Source organism: Pyxicephalus adspersus, chromosome 4 (assembly GCF_032062135.1).
Source record: "Pyxicephalus adspersus chromosome 4, UCB_Pads_2.0, whole genome shotgun sequence".
NCBI lineage: Eukaryota > Metazoa > Chordata > Amphibia > Anura > Pyxicephalidae > Pyxicephalus > Pyxicephalus adspersus.
The window spans coordinates 54,855,057-54,873,830 of record NC_092861.1 but is presented as its reverse complement, the minus strand read 5'-3'; the positions used below and the strand labels follow the sequence as shown (position 1 = coordinate 54,873,830).

The 18,774-nt window shown below is 34.4% G+C and overlaps 1 protein-coding gene across 1 annotated transcript in view; it reads right to left on the bottom strand.

The window, feature by feature from the left end:
- The window catches only part of LOC140329768 (probable cation-transporting ATPase 13A4), a 45,955-nt gene that overhangs the window by 11,014 nt on the left and 16,167 nt on the right, over positions 1-18,774 (bottom strand). Inside the window, exons 4-22 of the mRNA XM_072410159.1 lie at positions 18,258-18,328; positions 17,815-17,895; positions 15,724-15,793; positions 15,263-15,397; positions 15,089-15,161; positions 13,693-13,824; positions 12,234-12,404; positions 11,528-11,685; positions 9,838-10,046; positions 8,659-8,809; positions 7,783-7,857; positions 6,961-7,117; positions 6,441-6,558; positions 4,862-4,986; positions 3,178-3,341; positions 2,603-2,740; positions 1,656-1,735; positions 1,506-1,548; positions 361-470 (exon numbers count right to left, since the gene is read on the bottom strand). Coding sequence (XP_072266260.1) covers positions 361-470; positions 1,506-1,548; positions 1,656-1,735; positions 2,603-2,740; positions 3,178-3,341; positions 4,862-4,986; positions 6,441-6,558; positions 6,961-7,117; positions 7,783-7,857; positions 8,659-8,809; positions 9,838-10,046; positions 11,528-11,685; positions 12,234-12,404; positions 13,693-13,824; positions 15,089-15,161; positions 15,263-15,397; positions 15,724-15,793; positions 17,815-17,895; positions 18,258-18,328 — 2,261 coding nt within the window. The remainder of the gene's footprint in view (positions 1-360; positions 471-1,505; positions 1,549-1,655; positions 1,736-2,602; positions 2,741-3,177; positions 3,342-4,861; positions 4,987-6,440; positions 6,559-6,960; positions 7,118-7,782; positions 7,858-8,658; positions 8,810-9,837; positions 10,047-11,527; positions 11,686-12,233; positions 12,405-13,692; positions 13,825-15,088; positions 15,162-15,262; positions 15,398-15,723; positions 15,794-17,814; positions 17,896-18,257; positions 18,329-18,774) is intronic.

Here is an 18,774-nt window from a genome sequence, read left to right as displayed (position 1 = left end):
GGAACATTTTTCAGCAACTGTATGGCACAAGTTTCACCCACTGGTTATTATACATGCATATTAGCATACAAACACTATAATGTTCTTCAGAAGGCCTGATAACATAAAGACGCTTCAGTGAGTTTTATAGTCATCATATAAAGGACATTCTAACCCCATCCTCAACTTTGGGGATGGTCAAGTTGTCCTATTTTTTCATGTCCTGACAGAAGGAGAGAGCAGAAAGATGGCCTCATCAAGTTGCTGTATTAGTGTCCAATCACAGGCTGGAGGCAGGGAGGTGACCTAGCTGTGTGTCGGGAAAGCCAGAATTGCTATCCTTATCATGTAGACATAAATGCATATGTTTAAGTAGCTTACTTGAGCAGCTTTGGTACGCATTCAATATTTGTAATTTTTGATGTGAACGGAGAGGCAACTGATGCTTCCAGATTTGATAAAGAGACTCCAGCATGCGCAATCTTTAAAGCCTGGGAAGAAAAAAAAAAGTCCTATTATTTTAGGAGCACTGTAGTATTTAGTATATAGTATATGGCAGTGGGGAGGGGAAGGTTTCAGGAATATATTTGCCATATATAAACTTGATCATTGTAGCAAAATATATGTTTGTGGATTTATTATATGACAAAAGGGGGAAAAGAAAGCAAGGAGTTCTTTCGGCAAAAGTTTTTATTTTAAGTATGAAGTGTACTGAAAGTAAATTCAGTGGCATAATAAAGCAATATATGTTGAAATTATATATCAAATACAAGGTGAAGAATTACATCATCACAAAGGACAAACAGTAAGTCAGTGGATAAATCTGCCTGTACTATACAGAGATCCACCTATTATATATATATCCTGTGGGCCAAAGCATATGGGGGGGATCAAAAGGCATACTAGTAGGCTAAGCAACCAATTACATTCCAGAGTCTTGTTACCCGATGCGTTTTGCCTTATCGACTTCCTCAGGGGAGAGTTGAGACAAGGTAACTGCACATTTTTTTTTCCCTTGAAATGTGAATCCCCAAAGATTCCCTTATAGTGTAAAAGGGCCTTTAGGTAACATGATTTTTTTCCCTCTCCTTTGTTGTATAATGTACTAGGGCTTGGCACAAATTTTATTTCAGTCTTTATTTTAGTTTAGTTAGTTTTATTTTAGCCTCCCCTAAACCTAGATAAATCTTATTGTGGATTTATTAGTTGTTTACCTATATTACCTGGAACTATAATAATATTTTTCAGTTCTACTTTATCATTAACATTTGAAAATCATTGAAATCATTGAACCTTAAGGTTTTAGCAAAGACTGTAGAAATGATCTAGTTTCAAGTTGTCCCTAGTAATCCTAGTGAAAGCAGTGGGGATAATATAAACGTTTCTAAATATTTAACTATAGATAAAACAGTTTGAATAAATTCAGAATACTGATGTATTAAGATTTAACAGTATTAATATTGACTCTTGTTAAAAACTTTAAAACTGAACTCAACTAGACAAATTTCAAAGTAAAATGCACTTACCCCACAATCATTGGCTCCATCTCCACACATACCAACATAAAAACTATGTAAAGGCAAAAAATATATAAAAAATTTACAGTGAGATACAAATTATCTTCTTTGTATTATGATAGTAGAGTAGGTTTATATTAATAGGAAAAAAATACTTACTTAATTTTTTGTAAATCATCAATAATGCTTGTTTTTTGCTTAGGAGTCATTCTACCAAAAATTGTAGAGTTAAGTAGAATCTAGAAAAACAATATACATACATTTTAGTTTCATTTTATTACATTTCCATTTCAAAGAAGAAGAAAATCAAAGTAAGCAGGCCTTCTCACTCAGTTAAATAGGACACAAAGCACATAGTTTTGTGTGTATTGAGTCTTTCAGATAAATACATTCTGTCCACAAGCAGCATCATAAAATGTTTGGTGAACCTCAGATAGATGTATCGTGCTACCCTTTGATACCTGCTCATAGAAGCTCATAGTGTTGAGCTCATAGAAATGCTGGGAGAGTTAATGAATGTTATTTCTTTTTTTTATAACATTATTTATTTTTGAAACAAAATCTTTGAAATTTTTTGATACACATAGTATAACAAAAGGTAAGCAGCAGGGGTATGCAGGAACAATACATTGTACAAAGCACATTGAAAAACAAAAGTCCGTAGCTAAAGGAAGGAAAAAGTACAGGTTAGGAGCAATAATAAAGCAGCAACAAAACAGTTGTGCTTCCGAAAGACAATTAGTACAACAAGCCATAAAATGGAAAGATACAGCCTGACATACTTATTAGGTAGGAATAATTCCTAAATAGGGAGGGACGGATCCAGGTGGTGCTTAAACTCCTGTGTTTCTTGATATTTTCTCAATCTTAAACCTGTCTGAGTTAGAGTATTTCATAACACAAATCCTTTGGAGAAAAGGTAACCATTGTCTGATAACTAAATTTAGATTAGTGGATGGGTTATATTGCATATTAAAAAAAGAGATTGTGTGAGTTTTGATATATTTGTGGACACTTTATTGATTTAAAGTTACTGTGGTTGTACATTGAAACCAATGAGTTATGTTTTGTGATATTAAAGTTTTCTTTTTTTCTTTAATACTTACATCTGGTACCAAACTAGGGAAGTTTTTCTTCATGATATCATATGTTTTTCCACTCATAGCATAGTGATATTTCCAGGCACGTCCATTAAATCCCCAAATGCTTTCAGTAGTAGTGGTTACAAGGTCCTTTACTGAATTCTAAAAAGAGAAAATTATCTAAATAGCTACCAGTGCTGTTTCTCAAATATAAAAATAATATTTCTCTGAATAATAATATCAATTATATAGATTGTTATATATGTAAAGAAGTTTCCACAGTTTTTATTTAGGTCCCTGAGGTCCACTTAATTTTTGTTTTTACTGTGTGCTCAGTTATTAATACTGTAAAGATTTATACTATTCAGTTAACACAACAAATGTATTCTTCTATACATACATTGCCATAATGCAAACAGCCTTGAAAAAAATTGAGAAAGTGTCAATTAAACTTTGAATAAAAGATAATATAGAAGATAATAAAGCAACCAATTAATTTTTGCCACTGTCAGCACTACTGGGTGTGTTTGCGTTACAGAACAAATTTTTAAGCAAAAAAAAAAATGTATTTTTATTTAATGTTTCCATAAATCACTTACATTCTGTTTGCACGATCTGTCTCTGCTCCTTTCTACTGACTGACAAGTGAATGATGCTGAAGAACCATTTTCAGGCTCACAAGCTTCTATCAGAAGTAAACTGGAGGCATCAGGTACCATGCCAGAGCTTAGTCCAACTGTACATGCTGTCTGAAGATTGTCACCTTGTAACACAAACATATTGATTGTGATAATTGTAATAATATTACCAATACTATTTACTGAAATTAAATTCTGACAAAGCACATTAAGGGTTGAATTTATCATTTTTCCCACAAATGTGACTGTATTTCTGTAGACAGCAGTGCAAATCCCCATGCTTTTCTTGTTTAAATGAATATTAAGACTTCTTCCATCTAGCAGCCAATTATCTAAAAGAGCACAGCAGTTACAACAGTAAATGCTATAGCTTCCAACAAATAAATGTCTAAATTGACAGGTTAAAATGTATAAAATACATTCCTAAGTAGTTTAGTATTTTTTTTAATTGTATTGCTTAGCAATATAGTATTTTCTATAGGTAAATTATACAAAACATTAGGTAATAAGGATCTTTATAATTACTGTGATTAAAACAGATGCAAAAATGATTTGAAGAATGAAGAATGTAATTATCCATTGAAGTACCTTTTAGTCATGCCAAAAAAATTAAGTCTGCATACATGAACTACTCTGGTGGATTTACTTACAGTAATATAGACTAATCACTGGCAAAATAAATATCACTTTGCCAGAGGAAGCTTTGCTGACGTCTACCATGTAACTGTGTGAAAGTGAAAACCATGTTTTTTCTACATTTCCATGTGCATGATTGGGCATTCTTTTTTAAAGTGACTTTTCACTACATTCACTGTCATGTGAAAACTGAATTGCAAGGTGATACTCCACTTTGCTAATTAAACAGCCTACTTTGCTTTAGTAAATTAATCTGATTGTCTTTCAAAGGTTGTTGCTTTTTCATTTAAGAACAACTTTTGTGCATTTAGCCATACAGTGCGATTATTTGTAGCTGTAGGTATCAGAGACTCAGATTAGTGGAATCTGAAAAGTCTGGTCTGCAGATGTGCACACTATGAAATAGGTTTCCTAGAAGACCATATTGGCGTTTAGAAGGTTTTATAGATCACTGGTCCAATCAAGCTTTGTAAGAGAAAATAAAATCCTGAATTTCAATAACCACTATAACTTTAAAGAAAAATGTTATCTGTGTGGCAAAAAAAAGGTTAACCTATGTGCCAGTGCCAAAAATTGTGATACTTATTGTTCCTTCATCCCCTACAGCTCTGTCCAGACACCAAAAGCAAAGAGAGGGAGCACAATGTTAACTCCATGTTGTTACTTGGCCAAGCACCAGCACTGTTACTTGAGCAAATCTTATACCCAGAAGCGGCACTGGCAAGTGAGGTCATCATTAATGTGAATTGGATTTGTTTTGGGTTTGTTTTATTCTTTATGACTGTACCCACTTTCAGCATCAAGCTACAGCTAATGTCAGTTGTGATGAAGCAATATCATCATCAGTGATAAATCAATGATTATAGAATCATGATCAATAAATTATTTCTCAACCCCTTACCTTCATTAGCAAGCATTTTCTAATGATTGTGCCAAATAAAAACATTCATGCAGATATAACTATACAAAGGACTGTAAAAGGCATATTATTTCATTACTTTCATCATACCTGTTATCATGATTGTTCTTATGTTAGCAGATTTTAGTTCTTGGAGAACTGGTTTTGTTTGTGGCTTAAGCCTGTTCTCCATTATCAAAAATCCAAGAAACAAAAGATTACATTCCACCTCTTCCCTGTAAATATGTTGATATATATTACTTTAGATATGATAAAATGACAAATAAATGAACAAACACATTTAAGACGTCACTTCCTAAAAAAAAATTCCCTCATGGATTATTAGAAGTCATCAATGATATTAGGCTATTATATACATCTTATCATAGCATAATGATTAGTGTGGAGTAAAATGTTACATTTTTCTTTAGCCATTTATCAGCATTTCATGGACTATTTATTTAGATTCAGGTCTGGAAATATTGTTAATCCGTTAAATATGACAAATGTGATCTGTTTTAGAAAAATGCAGTTTTTAGATTGTCTTGATCTGCATGGATGTTCTATCCACTAAGAATACACTATCAGTCAGTATCACTATCTATCACTATCAACTCCAAGTCAGTTGTGTATGGAGATTGCAATGATTTATGAATAACATTATCTCTTTTTTTTTGTTTGTAATTCCTAAATTTAAGGTGGCCATCAAAGACCTGAAAGCCTGATGAATAACTTTAGGATTGCCCTTGTGCCCATTTGTAGATTAGTCAACAATAAACTATTTGACAGCCAGTGTATCAATAATAGGGGAACATATGGATGAAATGCAGGTCAACTAGTTTTGGTGTGCAGCAGACACAAAGGCAGTTTATGTGGATGTTGGTTGCTAACAATAATAAAAATAAATGACTCTTTATGCAGTTTGTATGATATATTATTTTATTTCAATCCACCAATATTGTTATGAAAAACATAAGACAAAATGAAAATACAGTGTACACCCAACTAACCAAAAAAAACATAAAAGTCATAGTTTGTTTTCTTTTTTTTTCATTCACTTTTCATGTTCACTTACTCTACAGAAAACATTTCATCCAGAATCCACAATTCATTTCAGGAGTATAGTCAACTTACTAAGGGCAAAAAACTCCATAAAAGTCACAGTTTGTTTGTTGAGGGGCAAAGGAGATTTGTGTAACTGCCAGATTGGCCTATTCAGAAAGTTGTACTTCCTGATTTTTCTTTTTTTAAGCTTCCCCTATACTAATGGAAATATGCAAAATCACTAATATGGCTGCCTGTTTGCTCACACCTTTGCTATAAAGATAGCAGCTGGTATGCCTTGTGTTCCAGGTTAGTGTATCTGACACAGCTGGCCATAATGTTCATTTTATAACTGATTTTTTTAAAAGTTTAACAATGGTTTTGATAATCAATTCTCCCATCAATTATGCAGATAGGTTTGCGTATTGCTATCTCCTACATCACACAGGGGGGCAAAAAGGTTTGCCCATCACCATATCTAACATGCAGAAGTCTTGTTACTGGTTTGCTGTTAGGCACCAGCATCCCTGGTGATCAGCCTTCCAGCTAGGAAGTACAACTATGTTCAAAATGTGACAATAAACAATTCTAGAAATGCAGAAAAAATATATACACCCAAAATGTTTGAACATTCAACATAACGTACCTTTTTAATGTCTCTAATTTAACATTTTCATTTAATTCCAGATTTTTATATGCAATCCCAATGACACGGAAACCTTGCAGTGTATACTGGTTAAGTACATTTGAGAAATTGAATGGCACTGTTTAAAAAACATAAAATCCTTTACAGTTACAGAATTACAAGGGCAAAGTTATGTTTTTTCTATATAGTTTAGATAAGCATCTACATATTTACTATCAGTACAGAAAGCTAAGGATTTGACAGTTTGGGCAGTGGCATATGTTGGTCCCACATAAATCTGGGCTACCGTGTCCCACACAAAAGCAGTGGCCCAGATCTCTAGCATAAATGCCAGCCCAGGAGGCTGTGGTACTAATACAATAACAGAACAATCTCCTCCACTCCTCCACTTTAAATCTGACCTGACCTGATTGGATCCCTATTAAAAAAAAAAGGTCTCAAACAAGAATTTTTTACACAAAACAAATAAAACAATAGTTTTAAAACATTTTTTAAATGCTATTAAATTTATTTTCCGTACCTGTATCCTGCTTGCAAAACTGTACTATCACCTCTGGTGCACCTTTCAAGAATACTAAAAAATTAGGTTCTTCTACAACTTTTGTAATAACAGACATTCTTTGCAGACTAGAAGAAAAGGGAAACTGATGCAAGATGGAGATTCCTTTTGCTTGACCCTTTTAGAAAGACAATATAGAGCATTACAAATGTATGAATGTTTAAAAGCATCCTGGTTTCTGAAGATTATTGTAAAATGGATGAACATTTTGGCAATTAGGCAAGATTAGATAAGCAAATTTCAGTTGCCAAAGGAAGAAACACCTTACTCCCTATAAAACACAGAGCCTTTGTTTATAAATGTGAATAAGCCTGAAGTAGCTATAAGCCTGTTCAGTGTTTTAATATGTTTGGATGTGTCTATGGAACAAAATGTTATGATCAAAAGGAACCTTTATGGGTATCATAACCAAAGTGTTTATATAACTTAAGCAGGTACATGGATGCTCCAAAAGTAGGAGAAGAATTATCAAGATGACCATAACTACAACAGAACATCTACATGGACCTGGCAGTTACTTTTAACCAGAGACTTCTGTAAATAACCAAGTGTGCAGATGGACATGGCACAAAGCTTCCGGAATCCTGTGAACTTTAGTAAGCTATTCACAAACATGGAATATTTTTGTAGCATAATTGTATTTTGATTTAGAAAGATACTTGGAGGAAATGGGTATTGTATTGGGTTCTAGGCTTTGAAGATAAAAAAAACAGATAATTGTAGTATATAAAAAAATGATTGAAAAGCAAATTTATTCTAACAGAATAAATGTATATATCTTACAGGCTGTGCTCCAGGTCCTGGAGTAACCATTGTACATAACCTTAATTTGTTGTCTTCCTTGAATTCACAAAGTTTCTAAAAAAATGTAAAACATATAACGTGTAAAACATATATTATTTTTATTATTATATTATTATTATTATTATTATTATTATTATTATATGCAATGATATTAGGGATAAACATAGAAATTTCTCTCCACTCAATTTGAATACAATAATATTTGAAAAGTCAAATGTCACAGTAAAAATTTGACTGAGGGAGATTTTGACTCGATTTCGGTATGGGTAGCAATTTTAGTGACAATAATATGTTCATTTGCAACTAACTCAAAAGGTTGGCGGCCATAAACTACAATACCATTTGTCCGCAAAATGAATTTTTTTTAGTTGAATCGAAATTTCAATTAATTTGAATGTTATTTTTAACATTGGTTTCACTCATCCCTACACAAATGAAATTATGCAATTTTTAGGCCAATGATTAGATATGAAATTAATTATAAAATAGGGAGAAATGGTATATCAACAGAAAATGCTTCTGGCATTATCGTGAAAATTTACTCGAGCTTCCAATGGTTCTGCGAAATGTAAGGGTAATTAACCTCTAGTGCCCGGGGATCGCAGAGGATTGCAGCCATGGAAATCCTCCTGTTTGGCAAGAAATCGACCTCAGAAGGCCATTCTCGCTTACATTTTCGGTGAGCGAGAAAGGCCGAACTTAATATTCTTGCTCGCTCATCCCTAGTCACAATATTATAGGGTGAGGCATTGCACAGTGATCATTGGGAGCTCTTTTCATAATTTTATAGGGAGCATACATAAAATGATGAAAAGAAGTATATAGGGAACAAACAGTTCTGCTAGTAGATCTTACCCAACCTGTTCCTTCAAACATCTTAATGTCCAGTGGATCACCATGCAAATTCCCATCCATTAGAATCAATGAATGGCAACTGGCCATTGCTCCAGTCAAAGTACTCCAGGGTAATGTGCAACCAGATGTAACAGACAAAATCTCCTGAAAACTGAAGAACAGTCAAGAATGTATTAGAGAAATATGATTAGTAGGACTGACAGAGATTACATTTTCACACGTACTCCATAGATAAAATATTTTCAGTGTTTCAACATGTTCTTTTCAGCATACAGAGATAATTAGGATGCAGCCCTAGTCTTTAAAAATTAAGCATGTATTTGTAACAATTAATTACCTAATTAAAACCCAATTAATTTTTATTTACTTTTTTACAAAACACAAAAATCTGTACACTGCAAGTAATTTGTTTTATTTTTTTCTTTGCACATGATTGGATACTCAGAAGTTAAAAGAGCTTCAATTTACAAATGGGAATAAAATATAATATATATAAAATGTTCAGTTGTCTTTTCAGTTAAAATTGTTTTGTCATTGCACTACTGCAGTATATTTGTGCATAATCTTGCATACCAAACAAAAAACAAAAATCTTTCTCAATGCCTTATTGTCCATAAAGTTTCCTAACTGCCTCTGTCCCAAAGTAATGCTATTTGTGGTAAAAAAAAATCACAACGCTGTACAGGAGAGAGATAAAAAACTTTTTGTTGCATACAGTCATTTCACCTGTCATACAGTAAACCACAAGGTTAACCTATTCCCCATATTCTTTGCTAATAACATAACAGTCTAAAATTACTGCTTTAGTAAATCCAGTTTGAATTTTTTTTCCTTTCTAATTGGTGCATGTTCATTTGGGAACTAAATACCTGTTCTATGTGTTGATTATTTCTTTGTGTCCTTAAGCTTTTTTTGCAAGCAGTACCATTGTGATTAACCCCATTTGCTTTCCACTAAAAAGGATAATGATGCAAATGCAAGCAGACACCTGTATAGGTGTTTACAATGCTAAAAGTGTAATACTGCCATTTACCAGTCCTGGGCACCTTTTGGCAACCGTTTGGATCCCAGGAATGGTATTTAAGGCTGTTTTAACTGCTAGTCTGAGCACAGCCTAAAGTAAATAAGTAAAATATTTTTAACAACTGTCATACTAAACATACAACAGGATCATTGTGTCAAACAGTGAAAATACATACTTTGTCAAAACACACAACATTTAGCTGACCACACAAAATAATCCTTTGTGGACTGATACAAAAAATTCCCTGTTTTTTCAATCGTGCCTGAGAATAGAGTGTACAGATGGTCAGAGATGGAGGCAGAGAAACAGGTACAGCTACAGTTGCCATGATAAGTGTCAGGATCACTATTTCTCGCACTGTTGCCTACAAAACACAGAGAGAGACTGAATTAAAATTTTTTATCTTCATAGAGAAATAGCAGAACCACAAATGGTCACCAGGTTCTCACTTAAAGCTACAAAAAAATGTTTGTACTACCCCTTTTTCTGACACCTACTTTTTTGTTCCAGGTATTCCCTAACCCAACAAGCTTTGAAGTATGCCTTAAAAGTCCATCTTTTCTAAAAGGTATGGAAGTTTCATCCTCAGTAGTGATAGATGGACAATGTGCCTGGTTCAGGTTTTCCATGGGTATGATTCAAATCTTTACAAACCGTGGAATGGGCTCTTATGTTGTGTAGATGACACTCCCTACCACACAGCTGTCCCACTGTTGGGGCAGACTGGGGTCTGGTTTTTGCCAAAGAAAAAGGAGACTACATGCTTTGTGCACCCTTTCATTTTTGGCACATCAGATTTCAGATAACTTTAGGAAGAGATAAGATATGGAAAATAAGATATGGATAACCTTGCTTCCCCATATCTGTTAAAGGGTCTGTGTTTTTTTTTTTTTTTAAAAAAGGAGACACATGCATATATATATATATATATATATATATATATATATATGCATAGGTAAAAGTAGGTACCTTGGTTTACATTAGGTCAGGTTTTTATAAGGTGCATTGTTTTTCCCACCTATGTTGGACAAGGAGGGGTGGCCACAATGTTACAAATTATATTATTGAAAAAATTTACATTATTGAAAAAATATTCTTCTTACAGAGCCATGTTTTGCAATATTTACATTGATCCACCTAAACAAACACTTTATTTTTTGGTTTTGTGATGGAAATGAGACCTGCATATACCTCCTGTTTTCTTAGGGCTCTACTCTTTTTTTCATTAATTAAAGATGAGAGGGGTTGTTCTTTGGTTCTTTTTAGTATTATATGTCCTAAAAATGTATTACATTTAAATGTATTTATAATATAGAAAGTTAGTACTTTATGATTACGTAAGTAAGTGTTGTCTAGGGCATTGGATACGATCATTTTCCTTATAAATGAGTTACCAATCTGTTTTATTCAGACATAAATGATAATAATTTTATACAAATGAAAACAATAGGAATAAAAACAATAGGAATATTTGGAAAAAAAAATATTACTGCATACAAAATAAGCCACTTAGGAGACTAGACATCAGATATCATTTTCTCATCTATACAATCTGCACAAAAAGATTTTTCTTACAAAATCTCTTTTCCATAAACCATAATTTTTTATATAATAGGAAAAAAAAAGTGGAGCTTGTGAGGGTGAGCAGCCCACATAAATCAATCATTGGCTTTGTAAGAAGCCATTTGGCAGTCTGGACTTATAGTTAGCAGTTACAAACAGCACCTGCAAATCTCTTTACAATTCCAAGTGCATGGGTTTTTTATTACATGGGTTGGTTGGTTAACCACCAATGAAAGTTTTTTAAATGTCACATTCATTGACCACTTTCAGAATTGTACTTACCCCCTGAAGTGAACTAAACACAACTGTGTATATTACTCCGATGATTGAAAGTCCTATCAGCCCAACAAGAACTTTCAAAACCTCTCTGTGAAGTTTAAAATTGACAGGCTTGGGATACATTATAGATCTTACAAGGTCTCCCTTTGCAGTGTTGAATCCTAGGTTTCAAAATATATTGAAATTTCAGAAGAGTAATATATTACAAACCTATTATGTTATTTACATTAACATAGGAAAGCTGAACAGCAGTCAAACCATTTTTTTCTTTAGATGAAATATGAAATTATTTATTCAGGTTTTAATGGAATTGAGTGGATCTCCCATCACTTTCTGTCCCACAGCCACTACAGAAAATGACAGGAATCCCACTTTTACTGTCACTATGATTAGTTATTAATGATGTGCGTTACGATGTGCGTTAATATTTATTCTCACTTTTCTTGTGGGAAGGAATTCATGAGGAATCTTTTCAGCAATACTGCAACAGGAAAAAGAAAAAAAAAAAATAACTGACAGAGGTTTCAATCTTTACGCATTCTAACCACACCTGAAAGAAGGTTGGCTGGCCTTCTTTCAGGCTTTTAACTAATTACTGATTTATGAAAATCAATATTTATTTTATTGATAAATGGGCCAACCAGAAAAGAAAAATCATATAGTATATATTAGAAAAAAAGTCATACAGTGCACCTTTACTCTTTATTACCTGTTTGAAGGACAACAGCTTTCACCAGCCCATCATTAGGTGGCTTTGTTTTAACAACCTCAGTTCCGCAGTATAATATATGGCCACGACAATTTTCACCAGTGTATGTTTTCCATGGAATTTCACTATCCACATTTGGTAGTGGAACTTTTGTAACAGGCACACTTTCTCCTTTAGAAAAATGAATAGAACAGACATAAAATACTAATCTAAGTATATCTAAAAAAAAAGGTTTATACAAAAAGAAAACATTTAAACTCTTCAACTACTAGATACTGCAAATCTCATCTCTCAATCTGTCTCAAATTCTGAAAAGAGCAAAATTTTGCTGAAACTAAGTGAAAATCATAATAATCTTAGCCTTCCTTATAATTATCTTATGGAACCCATTGTTGAGTTCCTACACTACCACAATGAGCTAGATTTATTAAAGCTATCTAAGACTGCAGAAGATAGATTATCATGAGAGAACCTGAGTGACCCAGCACACCTGGAATGGATCTTTTTCCAGGACTAAAATCATTTGATAGTCTATCTTCACCAGTTTTGGAGAGCTTTAATAAATCTGCCCACATGATCTTACAATGCTAAGATTCTGTACCTCTTTAAAACAAAACTATTTTAGTTGATTATTATTATACAGTATTTTTAAAGCACCATCATAATATGCAGCACTGTACAAAGTCCATAGTCATGTCACTAACTGTCCCTCATAGGAGCTTACAATCTAATGCCCCTACCATAGTCATATGTGATTCATGTAGTCTAAGGTCAATTGTTAGGGAGAAGCCAATTAACCTAACTGCATGTATTTGGGAGGAAAGTGGAATACCTGGAGGAAACCCACACAGACACAGGGAGAACCTGCAAACTTCATGCAGATAATGTCCTGACTGGGGATTGAACCTGGGACCTAGAGCTGCAAAGGCTGGAGTGCTAACCCCTGTATTCTTAATAAAGAAGAATTCTGGGCAGCAGAATACACAGAATTCCTAGTTCTAGGATGCATCTGATCTGGTACTCAGCATGTAGAGTTTTATGGCTAATAATGGTAATGCCAGACTCGCCAAGGTGCAATATTTAAGACTGGAATTTTATTTTCAAATAGTTAAGCAGGTTTTATTATTTCTAATAGGGGACAGACAGGATGATCATTAGGAAGTAGCTTTAGCAGGTTGCTCGATTTATCCCAATAATCTCTACTCAAGTTCTAATAAATGTATATTAGTATGGTATGTTTAGTATTGAGATTTTGCTGTTAGAAAACTTTAAATTAATCTAGAAGAACACATAATTAATTTTGTGAAACTTTGTACAAGAACAGTGTAAAAGGTATTCATCAGCCAACATATGTATATCTATGTTATTACTGGATTTGAGGTTGGCGTATCATCAAAAAGACGTTCAAATTCGAATCATCAAATTCATAAGCAACAGATTTTCTACAATTGCACTGTACCTGTCAGCATGCCTTCATTTAAAATGCATCCACCTGATATCAGTATTGCATCACAGGGCAGAAAGAAACTTTTCTCTGATAAAATAATAACATCTCCAGGGACCAGGGATTTAGATTGTACTTCTTTGACCACTAAAAGGAAAAAATACGATTATCAGAAATGTTTGCGGCACAATCTTAGGTACAGTTTTAATTCTTTAAAATCTGAACTCTCTATGAGCCCTACCCAATCAGCATAATTGGGTGGGATATATAGAATGTGGGGAAAGTGCAAACTACTCTTTTCTTAGCAGTAAGACAGCTTTGGTTTGTGCTGAACTGGTTGTTTGTAATTGATGAAAATCATCAATCCTAATAATCTACCCTAACTGTACATGGAAAGTTTTTCACACGTTACAAACTGGCTTAACAATTATGTGTTGTACAGATGTCCAACAGGTAGTTGCTGTACACACAGCACTGTTCTGTTTTATGGAGAGGGGAAGATAAGCAAGTGGAACCTTGCTGTGCTTTCATGGATAGGAGTGAACAGGGGTCGCTCTTATTGGGTTGTTCATTAATCCTCCATGGAGGATTGATGAATGATGTGGGGGGACCACCAGACTAAGCATTATTGTTCATCCCTCACAAAGATAGTATGACATGTGTACATAGCTTAACATTTAGATTTTCCAACAACTTTCTAGCGTGGCAGACTACCTGATTGCATATAAATTAAATAGGCAGTATGTAGGTCAGTATGCTGTACAGTTGTTGGTAAATGTAATAAGCATTGTTATAAAAAAGGTCCACCAGTATCACAAACATACCCCCAAAACCTTGGAACTTATATCTATAAAGTATTCATACATATACCATAATGATTAGGAATTGTTTATGCTCTTCATTTGTTGCTTTCTCAAGAAGAGCATACACACAACAGTAGGATACATACACATACACAAAATTATACTAATAATAGGCTGCATAGGCAATGTTGACCACCATCATAATACAGTGGGGTAGGTATAATGTTAAAGCTATGTGGAGGATAAAAAGGTTGAAATAACCTGACAGATTAATGAATCCCATGGTTGTATGTAGGGACTGGCACAGTGAAAGGCAAGGAATGTAAATCAACGGCAACAGCAGTAAGATAAATCTTCCCTAAATAATACCTTTATGTTATGGTCAAGTTGTATCTACACTGTATTGGCTGACTAAGCTCCAGATGAAATTGTAGAGCTTAAAGCTTGTAAAGTATTGCAAATTCAGTCTATAAATTACATTTTTATAGATTCTGTAGAATGTTGTCCTTCTTAATAAACTATACTACAACTATATAGTATTGCTGCACTGAATGAATAACAAGACATTTTTTAGCTGTTAAGTTAGAAATGCTATGAGTTTTTTTTACCTCCATTTCTCTGAAGGACAGACACCATAACATTGTTATGTGATTCCACCATATGATGTAATTTAACCGATTGCTATAAAAGTGAAAAAAATGTAACAAATTACAAGTTACTACAAATGTATTTATCATAAAACAAAAAATATAGAAAGTTTAAAGTAGCAGAATATTGCTTACCATCCTTAGTAAGTAAATTGTGGCCAAAACAGACAATATAGACATGAAAAATATGGCCAAAGAATATTCAATATATCCGGTTGCCAGCCATACAGATAGGGAATAAACTTCAAAACAGTAAAATGGATTTAGAATCTGTTAAATATAAATAGAGAACCACATATTTCATTAGAACAAGAAATGCATTCTAGTTGTTTATGTTTAAAGTTTAAAAGAGGATTTGTAAAACAGATAACATGATAAGGAAAACTCCTAAGTACTCTATACATACACATTAATTACTAAACATAATCCATTTTATTAACTCAATGTCAATACAAATGTGGAAAAGGTTTGCTAAATGATATGATGCTTACTCCTTGGAGTACCTACTGCTGTGTTTCAAAAGATGAGTAGATTTGTACCATCAGCAGATTACCCTGACACCCAGAAAATGGCAATAAATGGATTAGCTATGTTACCTCCTTAAATAGTAGCTTCCATATTGGAGTAATTTCTACCTCTATTGTATTTGGTCCACATAATTGCTGCCTACACAAAAAAGGAAACAATCAGAAGGTAAAACAATTAGGATGGACAAAAAAAAATTGCATCAAACAAGTTGTTTTGTATATCAGCCTGACCAGATGATATCATAAGCAGCTAGCAGTGGCAGCATAATCTGGTTTGAGTGGTGTCCACTTCTGGTTTCAGTGGTGTCCACTTATTCTCTGTGTGATGAGCCAAGAGGGGGGCACCCATTCCTCCCAGCAATTTAGTATACTCCAGTGGCACTTTGCCACCCTTTGGGTTGGGTATAAAGGTGGGCACCACAAGGGGCCCGCCTCCCAGTTGTTTGACCCTGTCTGATCCTGTACCTTGACCTCCATTTGTCCACATCCTGTTTAAAGTGTTTTTAAGGTATAAGGCTGCACATTTTTACTTGTTTTTCTGTTGCCGACTCAATTTTGTCTGACCTTTCCCTATTTGTTGCCTGGATCAACCATTGGTTTGTTCAACCAGAAACCCTCTGACCCTTCTGGAATATCCACCTGTGCTCCTGTGTTTGACCCCTGCCTTGGTTTTCCCCAACCAGAAACTCTGTTACACCATTGAACCATCCACTTGATTCTCTGCCTTTCCCTTTTTGCACCTGCTTGTGTCTTCCAGTCCTTGATTTCCACCAAGGTACTTGCCCTTTCTGTATACCTAGAAGGTTCCCTGCTCATGTGTCAATCCTTGTCTTCTCTAAGTCTTATCCCTTGTATTCTTATGGAACAGCACAACTACCTACCTAGAGTAAGGGTTTATCTATAGGCAAAGACTACAGAGACAGACTGGGGTTTTGGGGCTTGATCAAAGTATTGACATCCAACCAAACACCTCACAGATGTATATGTGCTTTCTCTGATCTTTTAATTTCACATAATATTATGCTCCTATCCTAATAAACAAATTAATGTGCAGAATAATTACACCTACTTTTGTGGATTTTTTTTCAGTAGACAAAGTGGGTATATTCAAATATGTATCACTCATATCCCTTGGTAATAAATCATATTTTAAGTTATCAGGGTAAGTCACCCTTCAAAATATCTGCCAAGTAGTGCCCAAAAATAGTACCCTATGAAATTTGCATGTACAGGTCATATTTTCTTATAAAATTAATGGAATGTAAAAGGCAGCCTGAGGGTTCCAGGCTGAAAAGGCAGCCAGAGGGTTCCAGGCTGAGAAGGCAGCCAGAGGGTTCCAGGCTGGATGGCATAATCCCCCACTTTTTTTGAGGGTGGTTGTTGTCCTGAAACAACTCAATTCCCTCTTCTTTTAGAGCATAATGCAGGATTCATTTCTGAAGCATGTCACAATATGTTGCACCTGATTTTGAGAATAGGCCCTTGAGAGGCAGTCAACATCAATTTTCCTTTCACGTTTCTTGAATTTCTTGGCTACAGGAGTTGACCGAAGCTTCCATTTCTGTCATTCTTCTCTTATCAAAAAATTAGTTCCAGGGTTCTTTCTTCACTTTCTATAGTCGTGGCTGTAGCTGGATTTCCAGGGCATTCTGCATTTGTCACACTAATATAGCCATTCTCCAACATTTCAATCCATTCATAGATGAACTGAACTTTATCCCCACACCAAGCACACTTGCGGGGATGAATTTGTAATATGACAGGACGCTGTTCCTCTTTGGTATTTTGGCATTTTCGCAGCCATCATCACCACAGCGTGACAACACTTTAACTAAACTGCAAGGTCAAGCAGCTTACCTGACAGACTAGTCACATAACACTCTTAGACACGACCAATTACCACTCCTCCTGCCCCAACCGTTTTCAACAAAAATATAAATAAATAAATATAAAACTATATATATATATATACAGAGGGGACAGAGCTCCAGGAAAGCCAGCGGGCAAACCAGATTGGAACTGTGAGTGTTACCAATTTTGGCCAGGAGTACAGTGATTTATCCATATTCAGAAAATGTATCCTAGACATTAGCTTTAAAGGCTAGTACACACATTAAGAAGTTAGAAATAATTGACTTATTTCCAGCAAATTGTACATACCTGGCATTCTGTTCTTCAAAACTTAAACCCAATCCATACTTGTTGTGTATATCAGAGCATGATAGGTTTTCTTCTAGAATTCTACACCAAATTAGAAAATGTATTTATTACAAAGGATTTGCTATATGGGTAAAATTTAGAAACACTAATAAATGTGCCTAAGCAGTATCCTGAAAAATGTACATGTATTTAAATATGTTGTGAAATAGTGTATGAAGTATGTGAAGCTGACTAAGTAAATTTGTTTAAGGCTTACAGCCTTAATCCGTAGTGTGAAGTTCAAGCATCAGCTTCCTCTGACCGTGAATAGGGCATGGTAAATCAGTAATGGAAAAGTACATGGTATTGGGCAGTACAGGTGACTAGTCATTTTTCCACTGCTTTCCTTACTGGAAACATTGCATGCCTTAAAAAGGATGTTAACAAGATAACAAAAATCTTACCCAGTTTTTTGAAATACGCCTACTTGGGAATTCCAAACATAGCGAGTCTTTTGTACTCTGATGCAACGAACCTACAGAGGTATTCAAAATTAACTGTAGGAATTAGAAAATATTTAAATTGCCTTTGTAATACAAAAGGTATGTAAAGATATGACAAATATTGCTGGATATTGCTTAATAGGCTTTGGAAAGAGAAATGTAATAGGAGATGAGTTCTGTACGGTATTTACATTGCACTAGATAGGGAATCTGTTATTGAAGTGATAGTACAATGGAAATCTAGTGTTGGTCTAAGTATCAGTTACGTTCTGAAGCTAATTACACTTAGCCTCTGATGCACCACTGCTTTCACAATATAATTGCCACATAAAAATCTTATTCCCCTTAAAGCTCCTTTGAGCAGTCCAAAAAGGTGGAAATCAGATGGCATAATCCCCCACTTTTTTTGAGGGTGGTTGTTGTCCTGAAACAACTCAATTCCCTCTTCTTTTAGAGCATAATGCAGGATTCATTTCTG